Source organism: Nicotiana attenuata, chromosome 5 (assembly GCF_001879085.1).
Source record: "Nicotiana attenuata strain UT chromosome 5, NIATTr2, whole genome shotgun sequence".
NCBI lineage: Eukaryota > Viridiplantae > Streptophyta > Magnoliopsida > Solanales > Solanaceae > Nicotiana > Nicotiana attenuata.
The window spans coordinates 3793727-3806863 of NC_031993.1; the positions used below are offsets into that span (position 1 = coordinate 3793727).

The 13137-nt window shown below is 49.1% G+C and overlaps 1 protein-coding gene across 1 annotated transcript; it reads right to left on the reverse strand.

The window, feature by feature from the left end:
- Window positions 11286-12569, reverse strand: LOC109225913. Its single transcript, XM_019390720.1, has 2 exons — window positions 11666-12569; window positions 11286-11575 (listed from the first exon to the last, which is right to left on the reverse strand). The coding sequence occupies exons 1-2, from the start codon at window positions 12567-12569 to the stop codon at window positions 11286-11288; spliced, it is 1194 nt and encodes a 397-aa protein (XP_019246265.1).

Below are 13137 nucleotides of genomic sequence, written 5' to 3' on the forward strand. Positions count from 1 at the left end.
AAACTTTACCTTTTCATCAATATTCATACTCACATTATTCCATACTTTTCCATCAGATCTGAGAATAGTTCAAAGATTCTAGGATTTGTCTGTCACTCATCATTCTCAGAGGGAATAATCATCTATCTCATTCATTATTGGGTGAATCATTCTCTCTATTTACTTAAATGTCATTTGTTGCTATTTATTGCTTGTTACTCCCCCATTATTGCTCATACATTTTTTGAATATCAAATGTGCATTATTTTCGATCTCATACTGACGCTATCTTATGTTATCCACGATGTTAAGATTCATATCTATAGATATTATCATTAAGTAAGTTTAACCCCCCATTACATAAAATTTACTCGTTTAACCGAAAGTTTATACTTTTTGGACAAACACCCTTGTGAATTTCCTTAATCACGAGGACACCTTTCATCCTATCCGGAAAATAAAAAGAATTGTTTTAGGTTTTAATATATCAAATTTATATGTTACGATAATAGAGATAGTTAATTAGCTAGGCATTAGAAAATTTCATAGTTTAGAACTCTAAAGTTACATTGTTGCTGTTTGGCTCAAAAGATACTGATTACTTTATAAGCAAAAAAACAATTAAAATGAATCACAGGTAAATCGTAATCGAATATAATGAGACCTAGAAATATGTATTATGCTTGTTGTTGCTTCAACAACTTGGATATTCGAGAGAGAAAGGAGTGCTTGTTTAGAGAGAGAGAGAGAGAAAAAGAGTTTGTTATTCAAAGATCAGATGTGGGATCCTCCTTTATATAACAGGTGAACTCCCTTGAAATAATAAAATAATGCAGAGATAGGTCACGTGCTTTCGAGGAGACGGGACCTAAAGGCACGTTTCACCCCGACATTCTTAGGTCGTACCCTCGTTTCAACTATTGCTTAGTCGCGGGTCGTTGCTACCGTAGTGGGCAGAATTTGACCCCATACAGTTAGTCCCTCCGTTCGTCGGTGACGTAACGAAGTGCGTCTCCGATGGACGGAACCATGAACCTTGTTCTAGGAGAATTTGACCATGTTCGGGGACGACGACGTAGAGGGGTGACCATTTGAATCTGTTGATATATTGGCGCGCAATCCCTTCCCTAAAATGACGTCATCATATGCATGCGTCATCATTACGCGTATTCCCGAGGAAGTACAAAAGGTGTTCTGATGCTCGGTTTCCCGCGCCTGTTTGGGCCTTGCCTCTTCGATTTCAACGCCGCCTAACCCTATAAATAGGGAAAGGGTTTAACTTAATCCATCTTTAGATCACCTGCAAACATTTTTCGATTATTTAAGAAAACACTTCCTTTCTCCGAAAATCCACCGCTTCTCTGAAAGCACATTTGTGGTTGTGTCGTACACCGCTCCTTAAACAGAAACAATGACAAAATCTAAACGGAATAATAATCCGAAGGCTCGTAATAATAAACCATCTGACGCGCCGCCTCCCTCCGGCGGCGATAAGGGAGAGAGAGAGGAGGATCTCACCCCTCTCACTGTGGATAATGTGCTACCGAAGCAACTCCTTATCAGGAGGGACTTCCAACGGGACTCTCCTGAGCAACCTTGGGAGAAATCCGAGTTAACGCAAGATGATTTAGATAATCTTCGTACGTCGTTTGATATACCCGCTCACGTGGAGATGGTTTTTGGCGGGAGCAAATTTCGTGAACGCACACAGACCGGGGTACTGTGCGTTTTACGAATATCCTTTTTTAATCGGCTATGGCCTTCCCATTTTTCCATTGGCGGAAGAGCTCTGCCATTTTTACAACATGTGTCCCACCCAACTCCTTACACCCTAAAGGTATGTAGGATAATGTCTACATATGCGGAGCTGGCTGGGTTGGAGGTCTCTGTCCACCACCTATTGCAGCTATTCAGCGCCGGCTACCTGAGGGGTACCATGCTGCATCTAAAGAATCGTGGCTCGAAGGGGTTGGTCGTGCAGACCGATGATAGGGCTAACCGTGGCTATTGGCGTAGGTACCTTTTTATCAAAACGGAGCACCTGGTATCCAACCCCGTCGGATTCCCTGAGAGGTGGAATTCGAGACGTAAGTATTCTCATCCGTCGAGTCATTTATCGTACATGACCTTAGCGGTTCCGGTTATACCATCGTTATGATTTTTTTGTTATTTTGCAGCAATAGCTCACGCTCCCCGGTTCATAACTGATATCAAGCAGTGGGTAGCTGGTTTNATGTGGATATATGCGGAGGCCAAATTGGATGTATATAAACAACTTCTCGTTGCGGAACGTGCATCCGAGGAGGAAGTTCAGGAGCGGTTGCGCGAGGCTCGTGCTGCTCGTATAGCTTGCGGGTACAGCTCTGACTCCCCTGATCGAGAGGGCTACGCTTCGGAGGATGTTAACCGGCTTGAGTCCGACCCATGGTTTAATGAAGCTTACCGCCTTGGTGGCAATGTTCGAGAAGGAGAGCGGGCGGATGGCGATGGTAAAAATGGCGAGGCTCCTTAAGACTTGTACATGTTTTGCCTTTTTCTTTTTGGAATGTAATGGGGGCCCTTCGCGGGACTAAATGTATATAATTTTTGTCATAGTGAAAGGATCATACTTTTGTTGCTATTCTTTTCGTGTTGTTCTTTGTTAAACGTTGTTTGTCACCGTCGAGCTTGGCCGGCGTTTCGATGGCGATGGCCTTAGCCGATAGAATGTAACTTCAACTGTCGCTAAAGTGTTATCCGTCGCCGTCGGGCGGGGTTGTCGTTTGTCTACGTTGGCCTTAGCCGTTTAGGGGTAACTTCAACCGTCGTCAGCGTTATCCGTCGATGTCGAGCACGGTCGACATTTTATTGGCGATGGCCTTTGGCCTATAGGATGTAACTTCAACTGTTGTTGAAGTATTATCCGTCGTCGTCGAGCTGGGTTGACATTTACTGGCGATGGCCTTTGGCCCATAGGATGTAACTTCCACTGTTGTTGAAGTGTTATCCGTCATCGTCGAGCTGGGTCGACGTTTATTGGCGATGGAACGTTTTACTGGCGATGGCCTTTGGCCCATAGGATGTAACTTCCACTGTTGTTGAAGTGTTATCCGTCGTCATCGAGCTGGGTCGACGTTTACTGGCGATGGAACGTTTTACTGGCGATGGCCTTTGGCCCATAGGATGTAACTTCAACTGTTGTTGAAGTATTATCCGTCGTTGTCGAGCTGGGTCGACGTTTACTGGCGATGGCCTTTGGCCATTTTCACAACGGAGGTGGTGGCCTTAGCCGCTTTCGTAATGGAGATGGTGGCCTTGGCCATTTTCACAATGGAGGTGGTGGCCTTGGCCGCTTACATAATGGAGAAGGTGGCCTTAGCCGCTTACATAATGGAGATGGTCTTGGCCGCTTACATAATGGAGAAGTTGGCCTTAGCCGCTTACATGATAAAGAAGGTGGCCTTAGCCGCTTACATGATGGAGAAGGTGGCCTTAGCCGCTTATATAATGGAGATCCAACTAGGCTAGTCCCTTTATTATACCGACCTGGAGAGAACGTCGAGTGGCCGATATGATAAACCTGCCTCCAGATACCCCTAGGTGTCCCCTTTGCCGCCTCGTTAAAAACCTCCCCGAGAAAACCCGATTGGGACAAAACTCGGGTAAGGGAAAAAGAGTACGACTCGGGAGACGCCCTTCAGAAATGGAAGTACTTGAGGTGGGCGACGTTCTAGTTGTTTTGGAGTGTTTTTCCTTCCATTGTTTCTAACTGGAAAGCTCCTTTGCTTGCCGTTGCCGTGATTTATATGGCCCGCTCCAATTGGTGCCCAGTTTCCCCTCGCTCGGGTCTTTTGACGCCAAATTTTTGGCCTTGAGGATGTAGTCGCCTACTTTGAGTGGTCGTATTTTGGCCTTTTTGTTGTAATACCTTTTGACCTGTTGCTTTTGAGCCGTCATTCTTATGTGGGCCATATCCCTTCGTTCTTCGGCCTCGTCGAGGTCTTGGAGTCTATTCATGTCGTTATCTGCTCCGCTGGTATGTGAATATCTCAGGCTTGGTTCTCCGATTTCAACGGGTATGACCGCGTCGGTTCTGTAGACCAGTGAGTACGGAGTTTCTCCCGTGCTGGATTTGGGCGTGGTTCGATATGCCCACAGTACTTCTGGTAGTAGTTCGGGCCAGAGCCCTTTGGCTTCTTCGAGTTTCTTCTTCNATGCGTATTCCCGAGGAGTACAAAACGTGTTCTGATGCTCGGTTTCCCGCGCCCGTTTGGGCCTTGCCTCTTCGATTTCAACGCCGCCTAACCCTATAAATAGGGAAAGGGTTTAACTTAATCCAGCTTTAGATCATCTGCAAACGCTTTCCGATTATTTAAGAAAACACTTCCTTTCTCCGAAAATCCACCGCTTCTCTGAAAGCACATTTGTGGTTGTGTCGTACACCGCTCCTTAAACGGAAACAATGACAAAACCTAAACGGGATAATAATCCGAAGGCTCGTAATAGTAAACCATCTGACGCGCCGCCTCCCCCCGGCGGCGATAAGGGAGAGAGAGAGGCGGATCTCACCCCTCTCACTGTGGATAATGTGCTACCGAAGCAACTCCTTATCAGGAGGGACTTCCAACGGGACTCTCCTGAGCAACCTTGGGAGAAATCCGAGTTAACGCAAGATGATTTAGATAATCTTCGTACGTCGTTTGATATACCCGCTCACGTGGAGATGGTTTTTGGCGGGAGCAAATTTCGTGAACGCACACAGACCGGGGTACTGTGCGTTTTACGAATATCCTTTTTTAATCGGCTATGGCCTTCCCATTTTTCCATTGGCGGAAGAGCTCTGCCATTTTTACAACATGTGTCCCACCCAACTCCTTACACCCTAAAGGTATGTAGGATAATGTCTACATATGCGGAGCTGGCTGGGTTGGAGGTCTCTGTCCACCACCTATTGCAGCTATTCAGCGCCGGCTACCTGAGGGGTACCATGCTGCATCTAAAGAATCGTGGCTCGAAGGGGTTGGTCGTGCAGACCGATGATAGGGCTAACCGTGGCTATTGGCGTAGGTACTTTTTTATCAAAACGGAGCACCTGGTATCCAACCCCGTCGGATTCCCTGAGAGGTGGAATTCGAGACGTAAGTATTCTCATCCGTCGAGTCATTTATCGTACATGACCTTAGCGGTTCCGATTATACCATCGTTATGATTTTTTTGTTATTTTGCAGCAATAGCTCACGCTCCCCGGTTCATAACTGATATCAAGCAGTGGGTAGCTGGTTTGCTGCCTCTCGCGGAAGGAACCCGCACATGGGCTGAGTTCCTTGAACGTTACGGCCCCGCGGGTCCTTCAGGTATTTCTTCGACTTTAGTTAGTCGCTTCCACAAACTTCGTCAGCTAAACTATTTGCATTGTCAGGTCGAAGTGCTCCTAAGAGGAAGGCGACGGCATCCACCTCCGCCCGATCAGATGTTGGTCAGAATATGCGGGAGATACTTTATGCGTTTGTCAGGGAGGGGGCGACCGTGGTCTCTTTACAAGAGTTTGTTTCTGCGGAGGTGGCTACGAGTGAGGCGAGGCCGTCGACATCGTCTCCGCATCCTGTGGACGAGCCTTCCGAGGGCGAGGAGCCTGAGGAGAGAAAAAGACGAAGGCTCATAACGGGTAAGGCGGTGGCGACTGGGGGTGAAAGGAGTGGCGCGCCTCGCCAAACAACTAGACCCGTCTTCATGGCCGATGCCATCCGTTCGGGGAGGCCGGCCCACTAGATAAGTGCTAATGTCGGTACCAGCTCGGTTTGTTTTGCCGAGGGTGGATCATCACCTCTCGTTGGCTGTGATGCTGAGGCCGCCCACGGGGACGTGGACGAGATGACGGAAGGTACTGCACACGTGGAGATGACAGCGGACGGGTCTGGCCGCCGCATCGTAATTCCAGGGGCTTATAATTTGTTACGGCACAGCGAGCGGGCTGCGCTGGAGATGACTCTACTGTGTGCCGCCCCCGAGCGCGAGATGCTGAGTGCTGTCAGTGATTCGGAGTTGTCTCGGAGGGTCGCTGGTATGGCGTTACAAGTAACTCTCTATTCTTCCGTGTGTCGTGAAGTTGATTTTGATGCGTACTAACTCACATGTACGTGTATATTTTTTAGACCCTGGTTTTGGAAGTGGAGAGGAGGCGTCGTGAGGAGAAGAGAGCGACCGTTTTTGATAAAATGGTGAAGAAGTACAAGCAGTATCGCTCCAAGCATCAGGCGGCGGCGGACCTTTTCGAGCAAGATCCAAAATTTCGGGTGTTCCGGGAAGGCCTCGAACAGTAGAAGGCGCAATTAAGCCGCAGGGTGGCGGAGCTGGAGAAAACGGATGAGGAGCTGGTGAAAGATGTGGCTCGTAATAGCGAGCTGGAATCACTCCTCAAATTGAGGGAAGAGGAGTTGGAGCTCAGACATGGGGTGGCGGCGGAGGTTGCCGATCTGCATCGTAGGGTAGCAGCTTTGACAGCCGAACTCGAAGCCAAGGTGGCTGAGGTCGACATTCTCAGGCGTACTGTCCCGCCACGGCGTGGGGACGTGGCTCAAGATGCGCACGAGATGTGGATATATGCGGAGGCCAAATTAGATGTATATAAATAACTCCTCGTTGCGGAACGTGCCTCCGAGGAGGAAGTTCAAGAGCGGTGGCGCGAGGCTCGTGCTGCTCGCATAGCTTGCGGGTACAGCTCCGACTCCCCTGATCGAGAGGGCTACGCTTCGGAGGATGTTAACCGGCTTGAGTCCAACCCATGGTTTAATGAAGCTTACCGCCTTGGTGGCGATGTTCGAGAAGGAGAGCGGGCGGATGGCGATGGTAAAAATGGCGAGGCTCCTTAAGACTTGTATATGTTTTGCCTTTTTCTTATTGGAATGTAATGGGGGCCCTTCGCGGGACTAAATGTATATAATTTTTGTCATAGTGAAAGGATTATTCTTTTGTTGCTATTCTTTTCGTGTTGTTCTTTGTTAAAGGTTGTTTGTCACCGTCGAGCTTGGCCGGCATTTCGATGGCGATGCCTTAGACGATAGGATGTAACTTCAACTGTCGATGAAGTGTTATCCGTCGTCGTCGGGCGGGGTTGTCGTTTGTCTATGTTGGCCTTAGCCGTTTAGGGGTAACTTCAACCATCGTTGAAGCGTTATCCTCGATGTCGAGCTGGGTCGACATTTTATTGGCGATGGCCTTTGGCCCATAGGATGTAACTTCAACTGTTGTTGAAGTATTATCCGTCATCGTCGAGCTGGGTCGGCGTTTACTGGCGATGGAACGTTTTACTGGCGATGGCCTTTGGCCCATAGGATGTAACTTCAACTGTTGTTGAAGTGTTATCCGTCGTCGTCGAGCTGGGTCGACGTTTACTGGAGATGGCCTTTGGCCCATAGGATGTAACTTCAACTGTTGTTGAAGTGTTATCCGTCATCGTCGAGCTGGGTCGACGTTTACTGACCATGGAACATTTTACTGATGATGGCCTTTGGCCCATAGGATGTAACTTTAACTGTTGTTGAAGTGTTATCCGTCGTCGTCGAGTTGGGTCGACCTTTACTGGCGATGGCCTTTGGCCATTTTCGCAATGGAGGTGGTGGCCTTGGCCGCTTACATAATGGAGAAGGTGACCTTGGCCATTTACATAATGGAGAAGGTGGCCTTAGCCGCTTACATAATGGTGAAGGTGGCCATGGCCGTTTACATAATGGAGAAGGTGGCCTTAGCCGCTTACATAATGGAGAAGGTGGCCTTGGCCGTTTACATAATGGAGAAGGTGGCCTTAGCCGCTTACATAATGGAGAAGGTGTCCTTGGCCGCTTACATAATGGAGAAGGTGCCTTTATTATACCGACCTGGAGAGAACGTCGAGTGTCCGATATGATAAACCTGCCTCTAGATACCCCTAGGTGTCCCCTTTGCCACCTCGTTAAAAACTTCCCCGAGAAAACCCGATTGGGACAAAACCCGGGTAAGGGAAAAAGAGTACGACTCGAGAGACGCCCTTCAGAAATGGAAGTACTTGACGTGGGCGACGTTCCAGTTGTTTCGGAGCGTCTTTCCTTCCATTGTTTCTAACTGGAAAGCTCCTTTGTTTGCCGCTGCCGTGATTTTATATGGCCCGCTCTAATTGGTGCCCAATTTCCCCTCGCTCGGGTCTTTTGACGCCAAAGTTTTGGCCTTGAGGACGTAGTTGCCTACTTTGAGTGGTCGTATTTTGGCCTTTTTGTTGTAATATCTTTCGACCTGTTGCTTTTGAGCCGTCATTCTTATGTGGCCATGTCTCTTCGTTCTTCGGCCTCGTCGAGGTCTTGGAGTCTATTCATGTTGTTATCCGCTCCGCTGGTATGTGAATATCTCAGGCTTGGTTCTCCGATTTCGACGGGTATGACCGCGTCGGTTCCGTAGACCAGTGAGTATGGAGTTTCTCCCATGCTGGATTTGGGCGTGGTTCGATGTGCCCACAGTACTTCTGGTAGTAGTTCGGGCCAGAGCCCCTTGGCTTCTTCGAGCTTCTTCTTCAGTATGTTCAGTATTGTTCTGTTGGAGGATTCTGCTTGTCCGTTGGCGGCGGGGTGATATGGCGTGGAGAGTATTCATTTGATTCCCCATTTGTCGAAGAACTCCGTTGTCTTTTTGCCAACGAATTGGGGGCCGTTGTCGCAACTGATTTCCTTGGGGATGCCGAAAAGGCATATGATGTTTTTCCATATGAAGGCGATAACTTCCTGTTCGCGTATTTGGGCGTACGCACCTGCTTCCACCCACTTGGAAAAATAGTCAGTTAAAACTAACAGAAACCGTACCTTTCCTCGTCCGGCTGGTAGGGGACCGATTATGTCCATTCCCCATTTGATGAAGGGCCAAGGTGGGGTTACTGAGTGGAGGGGCTCTCCCGGCTGATGTATCATGGGGGCGTATTTTTGGCACTGTTCGCACCTGCGAACATACTCTGCTGCCTCCTTTTTCATAGTGGCCCAGTAGTATCCGGCTCGAATAATGCAATGGACGAGGGCGCGGTTATCGGTATGTGCGCCACAGTGACCCTCGTGCACCTCTTCGAGTACTGGCCTCGTTTGGTGCGGCCCCAGGCACTTAGCGAGGGGTCCGCCAAACGTCCTTTTGTAGAGATCGTGATTTATTAGGCAGTACCGGGCGGCTTGTACGCGGAGCTTTTTGGTTTCTTTTTTGTCGAGTGGGAGTGTCCCGTCCTGCAGATAGGAGACGAACTGGTTGCGCCAGCCCCAAGTTAGATTTAAAGAGAGTACCTCAGCGTGGTCTATGGTCGAATGGAGGAGGGTGACTACACTCCCTTTGTTGATATTTTTGGTGGCTGCGGCCAGTTTTGCTAAGCCGTCTGCTTCGACATTTTGCGCCCTGGGGATTTGCTCAAGGCGGCACTCGTCGAACTCAAGCATTAGCTTGTGGATTTCCGATTGGTACTTTTGCAATCTCTGCTCCTTGATTTGGTAAGTCCCGATGATCTGGTTCACCACGAGTTGGGAGTCGCAATGGAGGATAAGTCGTCGAGCCCCGTACTTGACGACTAATTTTATACCTGCAACCACAGCCTCATACTCGGCTTCATTGTTAGTCATCTCGGGGCATCGTATGGACTAGCGAATCACTTCGCCCGTGGGGACTTCAAGATCGAGTGCCAGTCCTGAGCCCGAGGCATTCGCGGCGCCGTCAGTGTAGAGAGTCCAAAGGTCGGCACTGGAGAAAGCACGAATGGCCTCCAATTCCGCCTTTGGCAATACCTCTGTGCTGAAATCGGCGACAAAGTCGGCAAGTACCTGCGACTTGATGGTGTTTCTTGGGTGATAGGATATATCGTGCTCGCTGAGCTCTATGGCCCATCTAGCGAGCCTGCCAGACAGCTCAGGCTTGTGTAGGATGCTTCTCAGGGGAAAGGTCGTTATTAACTTTATGGGGTGGCACTAAAAATAGGGTCTAAGCTTTCGTGAAGCTACGACCGTTGCCAGGGCCAGTTTCTCGAGGTGTGGGTACCGTGTCTCGGCATCCACCAGGGTTTTACTGATATAATAAATACGAGACTGCGTACCTTTGTTTTCGCGAACGAGGACTACGCTGACGGTGACTTCGGATACCGCCAGATACACTAGCAAAGGCTCGCCTGGATTCGCTTTGACTAGCAGTGGTGGTGAAGATAAATATGCCTTTAATTTTCTCAGGGCCTCGATGCATTCCTCGTTCCACTGTAGCCCGTAATCTTTCCTCAGTACGTTGAAAAATTTGTGGCACCTGTCAGAGGATCTCGAGATGAACTTGGATAGGGCGGCTATTCGCCTCGTCAACTTTTGTACCTGCTTTTTGCTGTTCAAAGTCTTAGGTATTGCGTCTATTGCCTTGATTTAGTCCGGGTTGACCTCGATACCCCGTTGTGATACGAGGAAACCCAAAAATTTTCCCGAGGCTACGCCGAAGGCGCATTTCTCTGGGTTCAACTTCATCCCGTACCGTCTTAATATCTCGAAGGCTTCTTTCAGATGGCCGATGTGGTCTTCTTTCTTTGCCGACTTCACTAGCATATCGTCGATGTAGACCTCTATGGTTTTTCCGAGCAGTTCTTTGAACATTTTGGTGACCAATCTCTGATACGTTGCCCCTGCATTTTTGAGCCCGAAGGGCATCACCTTATAGCAATACGTCCCTTGGTGGGTGATAAAAGTTGTCTTTTCTTGGTCCTCTTCGGCCATCATGATCTGGTTGTAGCCGGAGTATGCATCTAAGAAGCTTAGCAATTCATGTCCTACCGTGGCGTCGATCAACTGGTCGATGTGGGGTAACGGGAATGAATCTTTTGGGCACGCCTTGTTAAGGTCGGTGAAATCTACGCACATTCTCCATTTCCCATTTTTCTTTTTGAGCATGACGACGTTGGCGACCCATTGGGGGTATTTTGCTTCTCTAATGGACCCGTTGGCCAGTAGCTTATCTACTTCTTCACTGACCGCCTCGTTGATTGCGGCATTGAACTTTCTTCTGAATTGCCGCACGGGCGGATACAGCGGGTCGACGTTCAGCTTGTGGGTGGCAATGTCTTTCGGGATCCCCGACATATCTGAATGAGAAAAGGCAAGCAGATCCGCGTGGTTAGTTAGAAATTCACGGTACTTACTTGGATCGCAGAGGCTGTGCCCGATGTAGGCTTTCTTTGTGTGGTTGGTGACGTCCAGTTGGACTGGGTCGAGATCCTCGACCGTCGCTTTGCAGGCTTCTACGACGTCGGGATCTTCGATGACTTCCATTGTCGGGTTGACCTTAGTCCCCGACATGGCTGATTGCTATGCCTCCGCACTTGCTCCCTCCAACTGTTTGGTGTGGGCGCAGTCTTGAGCGATTCGGTAGCATTCTCGTGCGGTGCGCGGCTCGCCCCGAATGCTAAACATTCCCCATGGGGTGGGGAACTTGATTACTTGGTTGAAGCTTGAAGGGACTTCTCGCATGGCGTGTATCCAAGGGCGTCCTATGATGGCGTGGTAGGCTGTCTCCTGGTTCATGACGTGGAAAGTGGTTTCCAGCGTGACTCCCCCTGCCAAAACCGGCAATGATATCTCCCCGGAGGTTCGTTCCACTGCATTGTTAAAACCAGTTAGTGTTATGCAACGCGGTATTATCTTATCTTCAAGTCTCATTTGCATGAGGACTCTTGGATGGATAATACAGGCGCCGCTTCCGTCGTCGATTCTCTTAACATCAGTATCGACAATACGTAAAGTTATGACCAAGGCATCATAATGAGGAAAAGACAAACCGTCGGCATCGGACTTATCGAAGATGATACTCTCTTCGAATTCGTCATACCGTTCATGGGCGATTGTTCGTTTCAGTTTGTGCGTGGTGGTGAACTTTACGTGGTTGATTGTTGAATCATCGCTGCCTCTGACGATCATGTTTATGGTGCGTGTTGGCGAAGGTGGTCTCGGCGGCCCTTGGGGTTGTTCCTGTTCTCGTGTGAAGTTGGTCTTTCCCTTATTGCTAAGCAGCTCCCTCAGGTGTCCTAGGTTCCGCATCCTGACTACTTCTTGTCGTAGACCTATGCAGTCTTCGGTTTTGTGTCCTCTTTCCTGATGGAACTCGCACAGGACGTTCGATCTCCTTGTTGTAGGATCTGATTTCATTTTCTGCGGCCATTGCACCTTGGTGCCCAGTTTCTCCAGTGCGCACACTATTTCTGAGGGAGACACACAAAAGTTATGGGCAGATAATAAAGGGGGCATACCTTTTTCGTTCCGGAGTGGAACGACATGTCGTTGCAATGCCTCTGTGTGCCTCGGCGGTGGTGGATGAGAGGATCTAACGTAGGGCTGATGCCTTTCTTTGTTGAAGCGCGGGAGCTGTTCCCGTTGCCCGTCGTTGCGTCGATCCCTTCTTGTTTCTGATTGTATCGTCGTTAGCCGTTGGGTCGGTCCATTGAGGTCGTCCTCATCCGCTCGTACTTTGGCACAGTAGGCGTTGTGGATCTCTTCCCATGTGGTGGGGGGATATTTCATGAGTCGGCTCAGTAGCTTTTTGGTCGCCCTTGAACCATCTCTGTTCAGCCCGTTTTGGAAGGTTGCGACAGCCATGCCTTCCGATACATTTGGTAGGCTCATCCTTACCCTGTTGAACCTGGCCAGGAAGTCCCTGAGTCCCTCTCCTATGGTTTGCCTGACGGCGAAGATATCGTTGACCCTGGCCTCTGCTTTCTTTGCTCCTGCATGGGCGGTGACGAACTTATCCGCCATTTCTTCGAATGTTGATATTGTCCTAGCTGGCAGCTGAGAGTACCATGTTAGGGCCCCCCTGTCAACGTTTCTCCGAACTTTTTCAGCAATACGGATGGTACTTGTTCTTTTGACAAATCATTGCCCTTCACAGCGGTCACATAGTGGATCAGGTGGTCCTCGGGATCCGTAGTCCCGTCATATATTCTCAAGTAAGGTGGCATCTTGAAGGTTTTTGGGATCGGATGAGGGGCAGCCTCTTCGCTGTACGGCTGTTCGACGAATCTTCCTACGTCGCGTTTTGGTAGTAACTTAGGAGCACCGGGAATTTTGTCCACTCTTTCCTGATGCTCTTTCATTTGATCTCGAAGTGCTTTGTTCTCATTCTCCATTTCTTTCATCTTTTTAAGGATGGTTGCGAGTGCACCAT

Bases quoted from the DNA above. Each gene is read 5' to 3' on its own strand.
- LOC109225913 (XM_019390720.1), bottom strand. From the start codon at position 12,569: ATGGCTGTCGCAACCTTCCAAAACGGGCTGAACAGAGATGGTTCAAGG. The intron at 11,576-11,665 runs GTATTATCCATC...TTAACAATGCAG, and splicing joins CGACGACGGAAGCGGCGCCT to TGGAACGAACCTCCGGGGAG.